General features: G+C 44.0%; 2 protein-coding genes across 6 annotated transcripts in view; one reads left to right on the top strand and one right to left on the bottom strand.

Annotated features, from left to right (window-relative positions):
* LOC147034758 (glycerol-3-phosphate acyltransferase 3-like) overlaps nucleotides 1–6,136 on the top strand; it is a 58,963-nt gene extending 52,827 nt beyond the window's left edge. For both annotated transcript variants that reach the window (XM_085888426.1, XM_085888417.1), the window contains 2 exons: nucleotides 5,077–5,156; nucleotides 5,270–6,136. In XM_085888426.1, coding sequence (XP_085744552.1) covers nucleotides 5,077–5,156; nucleotides 5,270–5,381 — 192 coding nt within the window. In that variant the 3' untranslated portion in view covers nucleotides 5,382–6,136. The remainder of the gene's footprint in view (nucleotides 1–5,076; nucleotides 5,157–5,269) is intronic.
* The window catches only part of LOC147034757 (glutamate receptor ionotropic, kainate 2-like), a 186,191-nt gene extending 165,775 nt beyond the window's left edge, over nucleotides 1–20,416 (bottom strand). Inside the window, exons 1-5 of one of the 4 annotated variants that reach the window (XM_085888333.1) lie at nucleotides 20,203–20,411; nucleotides 18,930–19,422; nucleotides 15,338–15,600; nucleotides 3,943–4,056; nucleotides 1,484–1,615 (exon numbers count right to left, since the gene is read on the bottom strand). Coding sequence is in view for 3 of the 4 variants with exons in the window: in XM_085888331.1 (XP_085744457.1) it covers nucleotides 1,484–1,615; nucleotides 15,338–15,389 (184 nt within the window). In the remaining variant the exon portion in view is untranslated. Of the gene's footprint in view, nucleotides 1–1,483; nucleotides 1,616–3,942; nucleotides 4,057–15,337; nucleotides 15,601–18,929; nucleotides 19,423–20,202 lie in introns of all 4 variants that reach the window. The other 3 variants (XM_085888331.1, XM_085888295.1, XM_085888304.1) reach the window with 3 other exon arrangements.
* Between the last annotated feature and the right edge of the window lie 1,482 nt (nucleotides 20,417–21,898).

The raw sequence follows: 21,898 nt of genomic DNA, 5'->3' as shown, positions 1-21,898 counted from the left end.
GGCACTCCTGAACTCCTATCCACACAGTACAAGGTCTTCATCTGCAGCTTGATGGAGTTCAGCTCATGTCACTGGACTGGCTCCCCTGCCTCAAAATCTTGTTAAGCTTTACGCTGTGGAAACCAAAGCCTTCAGTCATCAGAATGTCCCATGCTGAAGATGAGTCTATGGGCTTATCACTTCGCCATCACAGACTGGTCGGTAGTCTCTCTGTCTTCTACCGCCTCCTTTCTGGTTTTGCACCCTCTGCTATTTCCGTACTTTGTCCTCTACCGCCACCCTCTGCCCAAGTTTCTGCAGGGCTCACACGGTCCACCATCAACCCTCTTCTGGTGAAACTACCGAAATCCAGAATCACTGATCACTTTCACTCATTTGTTCCTCTTTCTTCCCACCTGTGGAATCAACTTTCACATCCTCTTCAATCTCATGCTTCCCTTCAGGCTGTTCACCACCATCGCAGATCATCCCCAATCCAAAAACCATGATCTTTTCTACCCTTGTTAACCCCACCCAAATCCCTCCTAATTTCCAGTTTTCCCTCCTTGGAGTTCCCTTCTCCAGGCAAGCGTGTTTTGCATCCTGTTTTTGTCTGTTCCGTCCTGATCATTTCAGTGTGCTAGCTCTTCCACCAACCTCAAATATGTATAAAAAAGAAAGATGGGTCTTCAGGAGGTTTTAAAAGCAGAAAGAGGAGGAGTCGAGAAAATATGATTCGGAAAATAATTCCAGAGCTGAGGTCAAGCAGTATAAAAAGTACATTCAGACAGTTCTCAATCTTGTAAAAGGCACAAAAAGTGACTAGCATTTACAGAACACAGGGAAAAATGGAAGTGATGAGCTCACTTTTTATAGATCAACCACTGTTGAATAGGGAGCCAGTATAGTTCCTTGCAAATGTGCAAGTCAAGTCGTATCGCACTCAATCGTGAGACATACATTTAACTGTAGTATATAATAGTGAAAGTTCTAATGCACCATTCTCCCACCCCCACCCCACCCTCCCAAATCCATCACACATCCCTATCCTGCCAAGTTATCCAACATCCAACAGCCATAGCGCCATTAACCGAGACCCAGAAACAGTTAATGTTATTCCAGCCTATATTAATGTGGAGAGGAATACTAAATTTTGTTAATTGGCTTTGTCTTTTTTTTCATTGGCAGACAAATCGAATATTCAATTGAAGGTTTACAAAGGTATACTAACTGCTGTGGGAAGCAAAGTAAAGCTGACATTTTGAGAATATGGCATTTTTAAATGATGCCATCCACCGCAAAATGCTCGGTGCGCATGTGCAGAAACCCCAGGAAACCAACATGTTTGGGGCAAAATAGAATGTATTATGTGTCAGAGAAAAGGATTGTTACTTGGAACGATTCACCAAGCTTCTGAAAGAAGCCGAAAATACTTGGAAAAGTACCTGAGAGAAAGGGTTGTACCTCTGCACAACGAAAGACTTGGAAAATTTTCTCAGCTCACCAAATAGGCACCTGCTCGTCCTGCAAACTCCAACCAGGTGGGTTAAGGGAAGGTTCGGGTGGAGGGACGTGTTATACAACCCCCGGATGGATCGATACCAGTGAATGAACTGTGTATCTGGATTAGGTTCTTCTGAAAAACAATGGGAGGGACATATCTGGGGTTTGTGCATGTAACAGGGTAAGTTTAAAATGATATTTACTCTTAATCATGTTGGGAGGCGGAAGCAATATAAATATATATTTTTATTTGGTTCCGGGCAGTCGGGGAAATTCTACGAGATTTTTGCATCTATTGGTAAAAGGAGAGCCATCTGTCCGTGTGTGTGTGTGTGTGTGTGTGTGTGTGTGTGTGTGTGTGTGTGTGTGTGTGTGTGTGTGTGTGTGTGTGTGTGTGTGTGTGTGTGTGTATATGTGTTATATCCACGGCTGTCACTAGAATGTACTAACAGTAAATGGTACGAACCTGACACCTCTCAATCAAGTGTTCTTATATTTCTCCGAGTCCGATTTGCAATCAGGAACAACAATTATGGTTTCCCATCATGAAATTACCACTCGTTTATATGCTGAAAATTATGTTTAAAAGACTACTTGAATTACACATTTCGAGCTAGAATTGGCAGGTTAAAATTGCCTTGCCTGGCAAGCTGACTCTAGTCTGTGTGAGCACGCACAAAAACACAGCACATGCGCAAAAGGCCTCATTTAGCATTCAGAGGTCATTTCTAAAATTACGCATTTGTCCTTGCCACATACACACAACCTGTCCACCAAATTTAGTCCGAATCCATCTATAATATTTTAAAGATATCCTGCTCACAGACAAACAGGGGTGAAAACATAACCTCCGTCCAATTGGTAATAAGTGCTTTATTTACAAAACTTTGGCTGGTCCCCACTCCCTCTTTGCAATCTCTTTATTTCCTCAAAGTATAATTCAATTTGTATCTCAAGTGTGAAGAAGAAAAATGCATGGAAAATTTGCATCTTAGTAAATGCAGTTATAGTAGACCAGCCAAGACCTGATTTTTGACTTGTGATGGCATTTTTTTGTTAATAGCTGGGGGTGGCATCCATGCTAAAACAATTGCTTATAACATGGAAAAAATGGTGGAGGTGGATGGATGCCATCATTGATTTTCAAATTGAAGGTCATTTCAAGGACCAAAATTCGTTCACAACAAATATATTTATTTTCACTTGGATACATAATATAGCAAAACTGAGTTTATTTCCATTTCATACATAATTTAAATGTACCAGGTGCCTGGTTGAGCAGTGGGGAGGATGGTATTGGGGTATTATTTTGTTTTTAGAAGTGCGGTGAAATGTTTACAGCTCCCCTCTGCCTTCACGGCTGGAAAGGCTTAAGAGAAAAGCGACACAAAAAAAAAAATCTGTTTTCCAAAGAAACCAGTCCTACACAAGCTCCATGTCGCTAAATCTTAGTTTTTCATCCTTCAATTGGCTCATATACAAATAGCGCCCATAATATATAGGTACAAATTACTCTGCGCAACTACTGATCAATCGGGTTGCAACAGTTAGTCGCATCACAAATAATTATTGAAACAAGAGCATCGCACTGTGCTGCATTTTTGATTTGCACAGATCACTAGTCACAAACAGGCATTTTGGATGGCAATCTTGTCCAAACTACTTTTAGGCCAGTGGATTCTTTCTTACAGCCACATGTCTCGATTGGTGAGAAGACCTTAATTATCTCTTGATCAACTTGTAACCATCTATTTGCCTGGTAGTTAGCTCTTGCAGTGTGGAGTTCCAGTTAATGTCTCGTCAGGGGCAATGATTATAACCTCTTCTGCGCTTTGGCAAAGGGCCCTGGTGTGTCTAAGATATCCTGTCTGATTGCAAGGGAAACATGCACCATCTCCTGGAAAAAGTTATACAGTGCAATGGACGTTCACCAGTCATATTCATCTTCTGACTCAGTGGAAGAGGCACTTTGCAGAGAATATTTTGATGATGTTTTCACAATGATAAATTCTGATTCATCACCAGGATACATCAGAACAGAGGCTTTTGGTGGAGGTTGTACATGTTTGGCTTTTGACCCAATTAAGCATTGCATTTCATTATGGATGTTGCTCTCTTAGACTGGAATCTCTGAGAACAATCAATATCCATGTCTTCACAGATGCTGACCCATACGTCATAAACATGACCAAGAGATAACCCCGTGATCAGTTCTCCACACAGTGTGTTCATACACTCGTCCAATTTTTGCCACTCTGTAGCTTTCTCTTATCCTTCTTCTGGCAAAACATACAAAGTTGTTCAGTTCATTTGTGGCAAGAAACTTCGCCATTTGGCCAGTGAAGGACTACTTGAGGAATAATGTTGAAGGCCATTATTTTCATCAGTTATCCGAGATGGTACATGCTGTGTTCTGAATCTAGACAGTTTGCTTTCTGAAGTAAAGGAACTGCAACATGCCTTGTGCCACTTGAGTTCAGCTGCATCAAAGTCTGTCTCCTGGAGCATTAAAAACCTCTTGAGAACATCAGCATTGCAAAAGGCTCCATATCTTCAGTCAACTTGTTTGTTCATCTGTAATGATAGGAATAACGATGTATGTAATCGCAGAGCTATGTGTACATACAGATTATTCTGTTCAACAACCAACTGTAAAGTATAGATCAACAGTAAGCTTCCTTTCAGTTCAAAGTCATGGAGAAAGCCATTTTAGGAAGTTTCCACGTGAGCTCCATTTTAAATTTACCATTGATGCTTTTGTACATACAGGCTCAAGATGTACCAAATACAACCAACCATCATGTTAAAATGTTTTTGCCATAAATCGTTTCCTATTACAAAGAGAAAGAATTTGGGATTTTGGCATATTTCACCCCACGTGAACTTTGTGACCTCCTAATGATCTTAAGATCAGGTGTAAGACTGGCATCCAGTCACACCTTGATCACAACCCCATCAAGAACAGATATTACCCATGGATGCCAATTGTTTGTTTGTGATACAAAGCAAAGTTGTCCTTTACCAACAATACGCCTTCCTGCAGGGAGATGTTCATACTGTATGTTTCTTTCATATTTTCTTTCTTTCTTCTTTACAACAAATACAATGGCACACCATTCTTTCATTTCTGAACCAACCCTCTTCAAGTCTGGCAAGGAGGTACCTTGGTCCAATACACTGTTTTTTTTTGTTTTAACCCCCCCCCCCCCAACCTCTGATTTTAAGGGGTTAAAGATGAAACATAAAACATCACACATAATGCTAAAAAGAAATCTTGCTATGAAACGAAAACAATTTATTTAAAGAATTTTCCTGGTTTTTCAAAGGTCTTTGCAAAACCTAGGAGTACGTACATCTTTTTATTCACTTGGCACAGCACACGATTAATAAATATTTCAAAGCATGGTATGAATAAACAGTGAAAAATTTATTTTTGATTTGCATTTCACTGCCAAAATTATCTGGATTAATGCAAGTACATGTTTCCTTATTATTCCCACTAATGACATAGAGGAAGAAAAGGGAACTTGACATATGGTTGGCTGTGTTTTGGAGATGACTTCATAAACATTTTCGTTCCTCCCCACCCCCAAGGAAGGGCAGGATGCAATTCAATTTGCAAACAGAGTGAAGGCAGACATTGCCTGTCAAGGTGGACTCGTTGACCTCATCTGGTATGTTTTCAGGGCTTGCCTTGGTTTGGGAAAGACAAAGCTGTGAATATTAACGGATGGAGGTGAAATATTCTGGTAGTTCTGTGCCAGGAAGTAACGATGTTTATGCACAGGGATGGTGGGTTGAAGCGTGCACGAGTGAAGGAGAGCTTTCGAGAACAGCAACAGCGTGAATACAGCCTCCTTCTTGCTGCAGGATCTCACCCTGTAACACCATCAAGCTGAGAGTGAAGTTTTGGAATAACCAAGTGGATGTGGAGTGGAATAAAGAGAGGATGGAGGGGATTGTGTTCAACCACCTCTGTGTGCTATCATGTGCTCTCCAATTGCACTCGTATGCGGTTGGCTGTATTGTCTTTCAAACAAATGCTGCAGGGTTGATATGATTAAAAAAATAATAATTAGGGAATAATTGTGTTTCTCATGATTTATATCTTTCCTTTTTACATTGTGTTTAAGTTTACTAGTAAGTTGTACAATAAGCATATCCTAATGTTTAACAAACTCTCAAACCTGAGACCTCCTTCTTCAAAGACCCGATTGAGCAATGTCAACTCTGTCTCTGGTGTATGCACCCCCTCCATCCCTTACCTCACTTCAAATGGCACCAGTCTGCTCGTGAAAAGGCCGAATACCTCAATTGTGCGTTTACGTCCAAATATTGTATTCCCAACCTCTCATTCCCTGAATCTACCTGACCCTCTCATACTCACTGCTCTTCTTCCTCCATGCTCGTGTTCTCCTTAGATCTAATGTCTTTTTTATCTTACAAGTTTAAAAAAAACCTCCAAAATAACTCGTAACTGCAAATGTTTTCATTTATAAATCAATTTTGTCAATTTAAATTGTGAAATCACAGTACAGTATATCAATTTATCAGAATTATTACAGAAGAATCTCACCCACACTAGCTGAGAAAACCTTCCATCAAAAGTCTCTGTTGTACTAATACACTTCTGAGCTTTCGAAGCATCTTTGAAGTACGCATTTAGTTTTTTTTTTTTTTTAACCACACATAAGTACCTGAGTAGCAGTTATGTGAACCCCTGTGTATAGCGATCACAATCATTACCACCACAGCATGTTTTCCTTCAATTTAGATGGTTAAAAAGGATAGGTTTTTTTTAAATGATTGGATTGCATAGATGCCTAAACATTAAATTTATTAAGGACCTTAAAAGAGATGGTTACCACAATCAAAATTCGCAAAATTGTAGGTTTTTTTTGTATACATGATCAGGCCTCGTGGAAGAGCGAGAGCAGAATGGAAGGGAACAAATGGAAAGGAGGAAAACACCAACAGCAGAGAAGTGAGGGTGAGATAAAGGTGGGGGGTTGGGGTGGACAAGCTGCACACAAGCTGAATGACACATAGCAAGAAGAGGAAGGGGAAAGTAGGGATGACACAAAAATAAACACAGCAACTGAAACTAACAAATCAAGAGAGGTGAGGAAGAGGAGGGGGTTGGGTGGAATCACAATAACCTGGAAAAAGGGAGTATTGGGGAATTGTGTAATTTGGGGTGGAAGAGATCATGTGTATGGATGGGGAATGACCTGAGGTGGTGGAGAACAACTGTCTTGAAGCCCTGGATGGAAGAATGGGATTGAACAAAAAAGGGGAAGTTGGTTCCACAGGTGAGAGGCAAGAGGAACAAAAAAGTGGAGGTGAGTAGTGAGCCTGGATTTTGTGAGATTAACAAGAAGAGGTTACTTACAGACCATGTGTGCCCTTGTAGACACCTGGGAGGGACAGAGCCAAGACAGGACAGAGAGTGCAAGACCAACAAATTACCCCCGTGCGGGAGTGACGGTCATCTCTGCGAGAAAATATATAGCCTCCTGAAGGTAGGGCAGTTTTTACAAACTTTGAAGTCACGTGACGCAAAAACGAAAGCGAATATCGAAGATCCGGCCCGACCAAATTTAGATATTGTCCCATAGATTTATATGCCACAATAAAATTCAAGATTGCTTGAGAAATGTAGGAGGAGATAGATTTTGAAAATCGTCCTTTTTGCATTTTTTTTGCTAACTTTGAAGTCACGTGACACGAAAACGAAAGCGAATATCGAAAATCCGGTCTGATCAAATTTAGATATTGTCCCATAGATTCATATGCCACAATAAAATTCAAGATTGCTTGAGAAATGTAGGAGGAGATAGAATTTGAAAATCGTCATTTTCGCATTTTTTGCCAACTTTGAAGTCACATAAAACGAAAGCGAATATCGAAAATCCGGCCCTATCAAAATTTAGATATTGTCCCATAGATTCGTATGCCACAATCAAATTCAAGATCGCTTGAGAAATGGCGGAGGAGATAGAATTTGAAAATCGTCATTTTCGCAATGGACGGCCGGACGGATCGAAGGACATCTACACCCATATTATTAGGTCATGCTCGAAGAGATGACCTAAGGAGGTAGTAGAATGCAGAGAGGCGACAACCTGTCTGCGATGGAAAGAGTAACAGACATAGACACTCAGCTTCATCATGGGAGAGCCCAATGATTTTGAAGGTCTTGCTTTCCATGGTATCAAGAAGTGCAAGGTGTGAGGCAGGGATTGCAGCCCAAAAGGAAGAGCAGTACTCCATCAAGATGTGAATGAAGATAGGTTGTCAAAAGTTCAAAATAGCCAAGTACAAACCTTGCAGATGAAGGATGCCCATTCAGTACCTGGCTTTGGAGGCTATCTTGGAAATATTGACTGCCTAAGAAAGATCATGGCTGATGGTGATGCCCCAAAGTTTGAGTGGCTTAACCTCTTTAAGTGGTTTGTTTAGGAAGTAGAAGGGACGGTTTGTCAGATGGTCTTTTTGGAGAGACAATGTGAGTGTGTGGAATTTGTCAGGGTTGAAAGACATTCCAAGTGTTGGACCATCTCCTGATTATATCAATGTCTGCAGAGAGGGAAGATGCTGCTGCCTGCCTGCCTGAAATATGAGAAATGATCCAGTAGAGGGTGCAATCATCAGCAAAGAGATCGGCAGGATTTTACAGCGAATCAGAGAGATCACTGGTGAAAATGAGGAACAAGACTGGGCCCAAGCCACTGCTTTGGGGCACTTCAGGTTTCACAGGAAGAGGAGATGAAAAGATCCCATTAAGAGCAACACACTGTGATTACAGTCGTGGAGGAAGTCAGCGAGCCATCAGAGGAGGTGGCCTTGGATGCCATAAGCAGAGAGTTTGAAGATCAAGGTGGCATGCCATTTTGCATCAAATGATCAAGATGTGTCCAGAGAGAGATCACCCTGATCTCATGTCTGAGATTTAGTGCTTACATCTGTTGTTGGAAGAATAGAAGCGCATCCACTGTAAACGAGCAACCACTGCAAATGAGTATTAGAGAATGCAAAGCGACTATGCTGAATCTGTTTGCGATTCTATGTCAAATAAACGGCTAGGTTCCAGAGATTTTTGGAGAATTGCTAATAGCATTCTCAACCATAATAGATTATCGATTATTGTCCTCTTCAATGGCCCTGAAGTGCTTACTTCTCCAATTGATAGTCAACCTCTTCACTGAGCATTTTGCTGAAAACTCTAAACTTGAAGACAATGGATACCCATTGCCGATTTGGCATTCCTCGTCTCCTCTTTCTAGTCTCCTATTTGGCCTTCCTTGTCTCCTCTTTCCCGTGTCGAAACTTGAAGATAATGGATACCCATTGCCTAGTTGGCCTTCCCTTCTTGACACCGGGCTTTCCACCATAATCATCACACCCAGGAAAGTTGCTAAGATTATTCAAGGGATGGAAATCTCAAAATCTACTGGACCAGATTGAATCCCTACAATTGCTTTAAAGATGTGTTCACTTTAACTGTCTTCTGTTCTCTCAAAATTGTATTGCATGTGTCTGTCAAAGTCTGTGTTTCCACTGAGCTGGAAGCATGATTCTGTAGTCCCTGTCTTTAAAGGCTCTGGTGAGAAATCTGATCCTATCAGCCTCTTATCACCTACCCATTATAAACAAAGTGTTTGAATCCCTGATGAAATGGCAACTCAGGACCTATCTGGAAACCCACAACCTCGTAACTGATGTCCAGTATAGCTTTTGACATTCAAGGTTCACTGGTGATGTTCTATCCCTAATCAATGAACATGTTAAAAGGGCTTTGGATCATCGTGGAGAAGCCAGGGTTGTTGCTCTCGACATCTCGATGGCTTTTGACAAAGTGTGGCACAAGGGTTTCATCCATAAGCTAAAATTCCATAGTATCTCTGGAAAATTGCTTGATACATTTTATGACTTCCTTGCAAATCGTCAATTCTCTGTGGTACATGAGGGGCAGTTATCCCCTGGCCATAATATTGTTGTAGATCTTGCCACTCTGGCGTACGGGCGACCGCTTTTAGCTAATTAGCGGCCACACGCGCCCACCGACCACGGCAATCCAGTCGTAGCTTCCAGATCAACGCCGAAATCCAACTACGGGTGTGTTATTAACCACACCGTAGATCAGCCAACTTCTCTGTCCACGCGCTAGAGTTGATCGCCGAATTGTCGATGTATCTAATTATTAGCGCAGACAGAAATGCCGGGGATTTACACCTCAACGGAGCCTGCACGAAAACAAGCCGCTTTTAAGCAGCTCGTTCCGTTTGCGATTTGCCGAGCGGTTTTATATTGCCAAGCCCCGTCGGATCCGATTATTTTATCGGCTGTTAAAAGCCAGTTAATATTCCGAACGCAATTACGACAGCTCAATGGAGGAAGGGACGCAACGAGCAGGTGAATATTCAACAAAAGGGGACATTTATTTAGAACACATGCACGCATGCAGTCAAGGCAATGAAGGGGGGTAGGGACAAGACGTGAGCAAAAAGACCCTACAGCCGTTGTCTATTTATTATGTACATGCACTTATCAGTTCTACTTATAGGACAAGGCGCCACAACTTTCATGGAAAGGAAAGGGTAGAACAGGACCCGTAGGCCTTTAATGTTCCGCGGAGCTGTGGAGACCGCAGGAGCTCCGCAAGACCGCGCAGGTTACCTGGCACCCTCGTGGTGACTCGCTGGGTGACCCTCGATGTCTCGCCGTCAACACGACAGCTGGTGTGATGGCGACTCGGTTGGTCCAGGCCTTGCCGTGCGGCCTGGTCGATCGGGCCTAGCCGACGACGCCTCAGAGGAGCGAACGGGCCTTGCTCTTTTAGAGTTGATGCTCTCTTAAGAGCCCGCTCACTCCTCGGCATCGCTCAGACCGTCCCGGGGCCCGATCACCTCGGACCGTTATGCCACTGGTTGGAGACTTCTCGCCGGCTGCATCCACCGACCAACAGCCCTGCACTGGACTCGAACCTCTCCCGGAAACTCCAAGCTCCGCTGCGCTCCGACGAGCAACAACCCTGCACCGGACTCAAACTTCTCCCGGACTCCAAGCTCCGCTGCGCTCCGAGGAGCAACAGCCTTGCACTGGACTCGAACTTCTCCCAGACTCCAAGCTCCGCTGCGCTCGACACTCCTCTCCTCAACTCAACTGTCGGCTTGGCGTTTCAGCGTGCCCTTTTATGGGGTACGGGGGTGCGTTTTGGTCTTTTACCTATGACCTTTCACCTCCCCCCCCCCCCCGCGCTGGCTCCGCCCCTTTTGTCCTTTTTATCCGATTCTGCCGTGGAAAGCGGATGTGGCAGAAATCAACGGCCGTGGAAAGCAGACATGGCAGAAATCACCAGCCCTCGCCCCAACGAGGGAGTCCCCGCGTCTGTCGGCGGAGATACCGCTACTGACGAAAAGATGGCGGCGTTTGTGACGGAGGTGGTGAGGAGATGATGTTGTCATTTGTTATGGCGAAGGTGGTGAGATGCTGGTGGTTGGGGCGGAGGTGGTGAGGAGATGATTGTTTGTTTGCCAAAATAAAGATAGCAAAAGAATAACACTTCCTCAAAGATGCAGAGCCCGGCTGACGAATAAATCCCATTAGACATCGGTGGGGAAATCTATCTGGACACACACTTATCGACATAACTAATCTTCGGGGAACCTGAATGGTGTTCTGTGAATTTCTACAACCGTAACACTACGAATGCTGGTGTTCCTCAGGGGTCTGTGTTGGGTCCAATATTGTTCTTTTTATATATATATATATATATCAATGATCTGCCTGATTGTATTCTTTCTCAGTTAAGCACTTACACAGGTGACTCAACATTGTATGCTACCTACCCAAGAACCTTGTCTCCTCTTTCCCGTATCGATGCCAGTGCTACTTTTAATCAAGATCTGGAGAGTGTGATTAACTGGAAAAAAGACTGGCTTGTTACTTTCAACCAAAAAAAAAAGGACCCACTTGTTGTCTGTGTCTCGTTCAAGGTTACCTTGTTTTCCAACCCTGTCTATGGATTCTTCACATTTGCAGGAACTTCCTGTTATCCATCTGCTTGGATTGGATATCAGCTCAAACCTCAGCTGGGAAAAGTACATCTCTGTTATAGCTAAAAGAGCCTCCCAGCACCTTGGCTGCTTATTTAGTGCTTGACATTATCTTACTCAAGCTGCTATGCTCCATCTATACGAGGCCATGATACGTCCCGTCATGGAGTATTATTGCCATATTTGGGCTGGTGCTCCGGCATGTCACCTACCTCTCCTTGACAGAATCCAGCAACGTGCTGCCATTGTAGTGGGACAGGAGTGGGCATAATCCCTGGAACCCCTCTCAGTCTGCTGCTCTGTTGCTTCTTTGAGCCTTTTCTGCAAATATTACTGTGGAATGTGCTCTGAGGCTTTCTCAGTTGTTCCACTTGAGCATACTTTGTCGCTCTACATATTTGGCAGTTTCTTGCCATCCAAAGGTACCAAGGATCTGTCCCAAGGAGTAAGACTGAGGTATTCCTCTCGTTTTTTTCCCCTGCACTGCATCACTTTGGAACAGTTTACCTGCACCCTGCTTCCTCCTCAATCCCAACATCCCTCAATTCAAGAGGAATGGCAATACATTCCTCCTTTATGTTTAATACTTATACTTTCCTTTGTGTAGCCCCAACCTTGAGTGGCCTTTGCCTTTATGGTGAGCAAAATTTCATTAAAAAAAAAATGTCCAGGGTAGAATGACTGGGTTTGAAACCAAACTGATGATCTGAGATCAGGCCATTGGAGAAGAGGAAGTATTTGATGTTACCAGCAATTATATATTCCATGACTTCACTTATAATTAGAAGCAAGCTTAAACAAAATCGGCCTGGAGTTAAGAGGATCCGTTTTTGCACCATGCTTGTGTATTTTAGGTTGCAGTGATGTTTGCCAACTTCAAGGCAGGCGGAAACGGACCCAGAGAGAACTAGAAGAGAGCACTCGTTAGAGTGCATACCTCCACCAGGCTGAACAGTATACATATTCTCTCCCACTGTTAGGCCAGATCTGCATCTGGACCTTAAACAAAATCGAATTGGCTTGTTCTTGTCACCTAACCAACTTATTCACCAAGTTTTGTCATAACCCGTCCACAACTTTTTGAAATATCGTGATATATATTGTTTTTGGCTCAATCTCTCAATGGTGAATAATCATTTTTAAAATTCTACTATCCAGATCCGGATCAGGATCTTCACCAAAATTGAATCAATTTGTCCTTAGCACATACCCAACCTGTCCAACACGTTTCGTCCAAATCCGTCCATTACTTTTTGAGATGTCCTGCTCACAGACAGACAAACAGCGGTGAAAACATGACCTCCATCCACCTTCAGAATTTGGAGGTAACAGAATTTGGACTCAAATACCAACAAAGGAAAACAATTACCAAAATCTAACAATTAATAAAAATCCATTCTTACCCATATCCATTGTTTTTCTTTTCCTATTCTAATTAGAAAACTATTTGTGTGTTTTTTTCAATCTGGCATCTCATCCACCTACCTCTCCGCTACCAAATCATTCACTCCAGCCCTATTGTTATGATCTTTAATAGTTTAATCCAGCTAATCCTTTTGTTCTTTCTTTAATTCAGCACTTTGTGAGTGATGCGCATCATTGTTTTATTTTTCACTCTTCTGCGATCACCAATGATGTCAATCTTTAAATATGGAATGTTCACAACTAAAAGCACGAGTGACAAATTCGATTGGTTAAGTTGACATAAAATGTCGAAATATTTTGTCCAACTACTACTAAACAGAAGAGTTTTGAAAGTGTCAAAAGGCGATCCGTGTTCTACACTGCTCAAGTATATTATTCAATTGAAACAAAATAAAGATTTAAAAGGTTGTTGAACAATATTTTTCTCGGAAGTCTACCTCAGTTGATGCAGCGTCTTTCACATCACCTTATTTAACACGTTACTCGAGGTCTTCGGAACTGTTTTGTGTCCTTTATGACATCCTTAAAAGCAGAAAGTTTCCTGTTTGGAATGATTTTAAATTTTGTTTGACCGTCAGACAGGCAGACAGAGTCAAACAATTATCTCAACCCTCTCTGTGCATGCACGATTGGGACAAATGCAAAGCCAGATAACTATTAAACTACAGGTTCATTTGCAAATTGATGTGTCCGATTCGTGTTCAAAATATAACATTCAATCGAAATTAAGTTGTTTCTCGATCATAAACTGACGTTTGTAGACAGCCAGCCAGACAAAAGTGAACCAATTGCTTAACCCTGCTTTTCGCTTCACATGCACAGCGTAACTATAACGGTACTTGGTAGAGTGCATTCCTCCACCAGGTTGAACAGTTTACCTTTTGTAACCCACTGACAGGCCGGATCTGCATCCGGACCATAAGAAAAGTATAAAAAGGCTTGTCCTCGTCACCTACCCAAATCATCCACCAAGTTTTGTCATAACCCATCCATAACATTTTGAAATATCATGCGAAAAGGGTACTTCTCTCTGTTTACAAGTCACCAAAAATCTGTCCCCTGACCTAGCTTACAGATCTCTGCAATTTTGTAAGGTGATTATGCCATGGTTCTCGAGCAATGGTGAAGAACTACTTTAAAAAGTTCTTGTATCTGGATCCGGATCTTCACCAAAGTCTAGTCAATTCGTCTTTGTTACACACCCAACCTGTCCACCAAGTTTCGTCCGAATGCGTCCACAACTTTGACATTTCATGCTGTATATAATTTTGGCCCGATCTCTCAATGCTTGTTGTTGTTGTTGTTGTTTCGTATGCAGCCTGTGACTGCTGGTTGTATCATCTTTATGGAAGCAAAGTTGTGCCGCTGATGCAGTGACCCTGTACCAGAAAGCTCGTACTCATTTTACCGACATCGGAAGGATGACAGGCTGAGTCATCCCATCTGGTGTTATTTCAACGGAACGACAGGGGCTCAAACTCAAGACCCTAACATCTCAAGCCAGCCACCTTAACCGTTAATCAACACCATGTCTCACAATGGTGAAGAATCGCTTAAAAATTCTTGTATCTGGTTCTGAATCTGGATCTTCATCAAAGTTTGGGGCCACAAGGTTTTATGGTTTTGGAGTTATGGAGGTGACGCACTGACTGACACACTGATGCACATTGACATTTATTATTATTTATAAGTAAATGCTCATAACTAGGGGTTATTTGAATTTACGGATTTTCTATGAGTCACTTCCATCGTTGGTTTGGGGCATCAAGAAGAGACAGAAGTGTGGCGTTGGTGGTGCTTTGACTCTTGGTATGTGCTGCGCCCGCTTGGAATAATCCGTATGCTGTAAGGTTCTGCAGTGAGGAATATACTGCCCTTGGAAGAAGTCCCTCTCGTGGTCTTCTGGTTATTCTGTTAAAACTCAAGCGTAACACCCACCAACGTAGATCAGGTGTTATACATGCAAGATATAACCATCTTGTACAATTAATTATACCATCAGGGGTAGATATAGACAAATACACACACGAAATTAGATATAGTTCAGAAAGAAAGAGAGCAGATGAGGACAAACGGCCTTACAATACCTGGCGCGGTTGGCTGACCAACACAACCCAGTATGATTAGGGAGATGTAGGAGGGAGAAATACTGGTATCTAAGGTGTGGGAGTGGGAGGTGTGGTGTGGTGCAGTGCAATATGGGGGTGCGGTGTCGTGTCAGAAGAAAATGGGATTGTGAGTCAGTAATGATGCTCTTTTGTGCGTCCAAATGGGAGGAGATAGAGGGGTGGAAAGAGAGAAGAGAAGAGAAAATGCATGCGGCGACAGATCCCGAACATAGTCATGCATAGGTCTGTGAGTGTAGCATGTACCTCCATGGGACGCTCCGCTTGAGCATTCCCATCTTGAGAGTTGGTGCGTCATCTTCGGCTTAGTCACTTTGCCAGGGCTCGTGGCAACGTGCGCTCCGTACTGGTCCTCAGGAATAAGCACATCTCAGTCGCACACCAACTGCAAGTGAAGAGCTAGCGAAGGACAGAGGCAACGAGGAGCAGCCAACACAGAGCCGAGAGGAGCAGAGAAGATGAGAGTGAAACAGAGAGCAAGCGGCTCCGCGGTCCTCCTTTTAGAAGCCCTGGGCGAAGGGTGAGGTGATATTGATACATCAAGATAAGCTACATATTTACTCTGCCCCAGAGTAAATTTACTACATATTTAGCAGACTCCGCATATTTACTACATATTTAGCCGACACATATTACTACATATTTAGCTGACTCCACCCCAGAAGGGTGAGGTGAGGTGATATCAAGAAATATTGGACAGAATTTCATCAAACTTGGTACAAAGGTAAAGTTAGACAGGGCAATTAACTGATTAGATTTTGGGCAGATATGATAAAGGTCAAGGGTCAAATATGTCAATACTCAAGTGTTTGTGCGGGAGAGCGGAGGCATACCCGTCGAGTGCGCGCAGTCAAATTACTCTCGTTTATTTTATTTGGCCTTATTTGGAAGAGACTTTGGTACCTGTATCAACCAGAAACGGAATCAAAATGTCATTCACAAAGCATCAATCGGTTTTGAAGGACGTTTGAAGCAGGCCCGAGAATGGTTCAGATCTGTGGGGTTTACCGCTTACATTTTGAATGACTGACGGTCGGACCATACGAAAGAAAAATAAGACTGTGGGGTCGTGGGGTGGGATGTCCTGTAAAGTACAGTAAACGTTCAATCAACGACACTCCACAGGCCATTGATCATATATTTCAGTTAATCGATAACACTGAACAACAAATTTCAAAAAAAATTTTTTACTGGAGATGTGTAAAGTGATTAAGACTAATTTGGGTACGCTGATTTCAAAAATCATAACCGTTTTGCTGTATCACGTCAGGATTTTCAGGAACAGAAATATTCCCATTGCCTAGAAGTCAGGATTTCAATGAAATTTACATATGTCTTTAACATGTCTATTTCGTACAATTGTTGTTAACTTGTGTTATATTTCTTTCTTTCAGATAAAGATGAGTAGGCGTTCCTGTACCAATCATCCTGACAACTTCTGTTATGTCTGTGGTCGGTATACCAAAAAAGATCAACAGCGAAGTATATCTACAGCAGTGAAAATGAAGGCCGCCTACTTTCACTACTTCGGGTGTAAGGTGGGGGACCAAGAACAGAGCGGGGCACCACACATCTGCTGCACAAGCTGTCACACAACCTTGACTCAGTGGTTGGTGGGCAAGCGCGCGAGCATGCCATTTGCGGTGCCCATGATATGGCGTGAGCCGCAGAATCATCATGATGATTGTTATTTCTGCTGCACAAGCATCGCCGGCTTCAACAAGAAGAATAAAGGTCACATCAAGTACGCTGACTGTGTCTCTGCTCGTAAACCTGTGCCTCATGATGATGAGAACCCCGTTCCAACACCTCCAGCTGATCAGAACATAGCTGTAAGCAGTGGTGAAGAGGATGGTGATGATGAACCTTTTGAACCCGACACTCAAGAATCACACCTTCTGAACCAGGGAGACTTAAATGATCTTGTAAGAGACCTCTCGCTGTCAAAGGCAAAGGCAGAGCTGCTTGGATCAAGGCTGCAGCAGTGGAATCTACTTGAACCTAACACCAAGATATCCTTGTTCAGAGCACGTCACAGAGACATGGCTGAGTTCTTTGAGATGGAAGACACGATGACATTCTGCAGTGACATCAACGGTCTGTTGAAAGAACTTGGGTGTGATCACGATCCTGCAGACTGGCGCCTCTTCATCGACTCGGGGAAGAACAGCTTGAAGGCTGTTTTGCTCCACAATGGCAACGAGAAACCATCAGTCCCACTGGCTCACGCGTTCGGCATGACAGAGACCTATGAGACTATGTGGCAGCTGCTTGATTCCATCAAGTACAATGACTTCAACTGGCACATCTGCGGAGACTTGAAAGTGGTGGCGCTGTTGTTAGGGCTGCAGTCAGGCTACACGGAATACATGTGCTTCCTTTGTCTCTGGGATAGCAGAGACGACAAGAATCACTGGACGAAGAAAGATTGGGAAGAGCGAAAAGAGCATGTACCTGGTCGACACAACGTGAAGCATGTCGCCCTTGTCGACCCAGCCAAGGTTTTCCTTCCACCACTCCACATAAAGCTCGGCTTGATGAAAAGTTTTGTACGGGCAATGGATCTGAATGGGCGTGGGTTTTTATACCTCAAGGAAAAGTTTGGCAACACCTTGTCGGAGGCCAAGATCAAGGCTGGTGTCTTTGTTGGACCGCAAATCCGACAGATTATGAAGGACGAAACTTTTCCGACAACTCTAAACCCCAAAGAGCTGGCAGCGTGGAGGAGCTTCAAAGCTGTGACGGACAACTTCTTGGGGAACGAGCGCGCGGACAACTATGAAGAAATAGTGCAGCAGCTGCTGGAGTCCTTCAGGAAACTTGGCTCCAGGATGTCCCTGAAAATCCATTTCCTACACCAGCACCTGAACTTCTTCCCTGACAACTTTGGGAGCAGTCTCGGACGAGCACGGCGAGCGATTCCACCAAGAGATTTCACTCATGGAGACGCGTTACCAAGGGCGCACAACCCGAACATGATGGGCGATTTCTGCTGGTTCCTGCATCGTGAAACTGACACAGAGCAGCACAAACGCAAAGCCAAACGCCTAAAGCATTTTTAATTACATTCTAGTGGAGTTTTTCTGTAATTTCTATAATTTTGAAGCATTCATGATGAAATAAATGAATAAATGAATTTTTGTAAATTTCATTGAAATCCTGACTTCTAGGCAATGGGAATATTTCTGTTACTGAAAATCCTGACGTGATACAGCAAAACGGTTATGATTTTTGAAATCAGCGTACCCAAATTAGTCTAAATCACTTTACACATCTCCAGTAAAAAAATTTTGTTGTTCAGTGTAATTGATAAATATCTGCAGCCGTTGACCACCGTTGTTGTCTCAATCTCTCTTTCCCAAAATATTGAAGAGCTCGCAAAGAGACGCAGTTTAACACAAACTAGTGAAGAGCGACGGTGATTAATTGTTGATACCGACTGGAGGACTGCTGGCCAGGCCTTGAATGCATGTTGACCTATTACTGACATCATTGTGTCGATAAAGTCATAATCTCCAACCGCTGCTTCAGAGGCAACCTTGAAGTTTAACGGACAAAACAGCAGAACGAACAGCTTCAAAAAGGGAGTACTGTTATGAATCTGGAAGCCATTTGCACACAAACACAGAGCATTCCCTAAGCTTAGTTATTTCAATAAGTATGTGTATAGTTAGATTCCTCTCTCTGTCTAAAGGAAATTACATGTGTGCACTGTGAAGTTTTTCTCGTTATATTTTTGCAATACCCAACGCCAACAAATCAATCCTTCACTTATTCGCACCATCGACGCCATTGCCCACGTGCGTTCAACCACGGACGTGGGCGGAGGTTTCCTCACCTCAGAACACCGACTCTGCTCAGAAAAGGAGGGGGTTCCCCCCTGTCCAATCACGGATGGCCAGCACATCACCCCACGAAACACTGTCCAATCAGGGCAAAGATTACCTCAGAGCTCCGACTCCACCCCAGAAAGGCAGGGCTTTCCCCCTGTCCAATCAGAGGGGGACAGATATCACCCCACAAAACCCTGCCCAATCAGGGCAAAGATTACCTCAGAGGACCGATGACCCCACCCCGCCCAGGGGAGGGCTAAGAATCGCCGGGCTTCCCTTAGTGCTCACTGGAGTTGGGTTGGAATTGGCGGAGAAGAAAGGGGTCGCCATTGCTCTTGGTGTGCGTCGTTTGTGGTCGTCGTTGTGGTGTCTCAAGCTGGTCCTCTGGCTATTCCACAGCCGTCGACCTCCATCTCTCATTTTGTCGAGCAATAACCCGGAGTCCAACTGCTCCATCTTGCGGTCGTCCTCACCACCGAACCCGGCACCACAACAATACTAGTGGAAAGAAAGACAGGAAAGTAGTATATGTATATGTATTGTGAGAAAGGAAATAAGAAATTCTAAGGTTTGCCAATAATGTTTTTCCACCGAATGGATATTGAAGCCTGGTGTTGGCTTAGTGGTTAGGGTGGTGGCTTGGGATCCCAGGGTCCTGAGTTCAAGCCCCGTTGGCTGCTGAATTAACACCAGGGGGTTGACTCAGCCTGTCATCCTTCCGAGGTCGGCGAAATGTATACCAGTGTACTGGTCCCGGTGTATGCCCCAGTTAGAATAGGTGTACCATATCCCTGTGTGTCGTAAGAGGCGACCAGGGTTGGCGTCAGGAAGCGCAAAAGGCCATAAAACATTGCCTCAAGAAAAAGCCAAACCCCTGCACAGCAGGGAAAAATGGCTGTAAAAACGGTCATTTTATTTATTTTATCACCGAATGGATATTGCAAGCGATTTCGTTCTCGCATATACAACGGTGATTGGGATACGCAATAACAGAGAAAATACCATGCATAGTACATGCTCGATCTGTTTCACCTTCCAGAGCAGGGGAAAAAAAAAACAAAAAAACAAACGAAGCTCTGTAAATGGGGGAAACTTTTTAAGGGGAAATAATTACATATGTGGAGAAATCACTCTCGATTTATGAACTCCTTTTCAGGAACACATGGTGTTCATAAAGCGAGAGATTATGTCATGCATTATACAGTAGCACAATTTAGAACAAATACTTTTTAAAATGCCTCAAAATAACAATCATTCTTTGCGAAAGTAACCACGAACCACTCAGGCCCGTGCAGCAACTCCTCTTCCTCACGGCACGATGCTCAACAAGCCGTCTCCTTCTCCCACACGATCCTTTCTTCCTCTTTCCTCTCTGCTTTTCCTTGGCTGTTGGCTCTCGAGCCCATCTCGGCGTCGTCATTTGACCGAAGGACCGTATTCTTGTGCGACGCCAATGGCCACGTGATGCGCTGACGTAGCGAATCTACCCGCAGTGAAACCGCGGCTCAAGAAGGTTCGTGATCACGTGGTTCGCTTTTACCAGGACACCAGCAACTGGAGGTGTTTCATGATCACGTGCGTCCAGTGTGTAGCACTGGTATCTCGCTGGTATTTTATTTTTATAAGACACTGAAAAAAAATAAAATACAGGTAATACCCCTGGGCACTCACACGGTGGTGGCTGCATAAGAAAACGAGGGAACCACTGGTAGGTGTGGATGCGGACAAAATATGCAGCTTATTGAGAGAAAGTAAATATAAATACCGAGGATTTTTTTTTTTAATGCCATGAACAAAATTTGGTAAATCACGCGTGATGAAGGTTGTGGTCACATTTCATCGGAATTGTATGTGTAGCAAAGTTGTGAAACTGGTTGTGAACCTGGCACCCCCTCAATATCCCCTGGTCTCAGGAAGGTCGGATGTGTAGAAGTTGAACAGCGGGGGGTGCGAAGTGCCAAGACTGCACCTCGTGGTGCTGTTGTGGGCCTGGGGTAGGTGGCGAGGACGACCGCAGGATGGAGCAGTAGGGCCGTCTCCCACCGAACACCCGGAATTAAAAGGTCGTCACCCCGGATAACTCCGGAGTCGACGGGTCGCTTAAAGGACTGTGATAGCCAATATTTCGACGGCGTGAGGTAGGGTCCACTTGTCTAATTACAATTTACCTAAGTACCCACGCCGTCTAACTACCGGGGAAGCCACACCCTCGGCCGACTTTGTCTGAACCGAGTCGCTATTACCGACTTGGATCCGGCATAACCGAGCGGAAATTACCAAAGCTGCGCCGGACCAAATGAACAATTTACTGCACAAAGGGCCTCACTATTTCTCAAGCCCGCACCGTGCTGGGTCAATGATAGAAACAACAGGCAACGAGCTGGTACATTTAACAGGGGTTTATTTATAATGGGGAGGGAGACACAGAGCAGACTTGATCATGAATATGCAGGAAATGTACAATGAGCACTCAACACTTACACAGTTTCTACTTATAGGACGGTGCCACCACAGACACACACACACCAAAAGAAAATGGACCCGCATTGTCTTTATTTCGACCCTCACAGCCAAGGGGACAGACAGGTTGGAGGTCAGAGTTTGGTCGGTACCTGGCCGCCTCGTGCAGTTTGGCCCGCGACTGCAGGTGTGAAACTCGGGATCGTTGGCGTGCCCAGACACAGTGTAGCGGAGTCCAGCCGGAGGCCAGGGTTGCTCCTCACAGAGGGCCAGCAGAGATTCCCGGCTTGGACTCCGGGTTATTGCTCGACAAAATCAGAGATGGAAGTCGACGGCTGTGGAATAGTCAGAGGACCAGCTTGAAACACGCAACGACGACCACACCAAGAGCAATGGCGACCCCTTTCTTCTCTGCCAATTCCAACCCAACTCCAGCGAGCACTAAGGGAAGCCCGGCAATTCTTAGCCCTCCCCTGGGCGGGGTGGGGTCATCGGTCCTCTGAGGTAATCTTTG

This window comes from Eptatretus burgeri, chromosome 1 (genome assembly GCF_056783735.1).
Source record: "Eptatretus burgeri isolate ZD-2024b chromosome 1, Ebu_testis_v1, whole genome shotgun sequence".
Taxonomy (NCBI): domain Eukaryota; kingdom Metazoa; phylum Chordata; class Myxini; order Myxiniformes; family Myxinidae; genus Eptatretus; species Eptatretus burgeri.
This window is presented reverse-complemented; position numbering and strand designations above follow the sequence as displayed.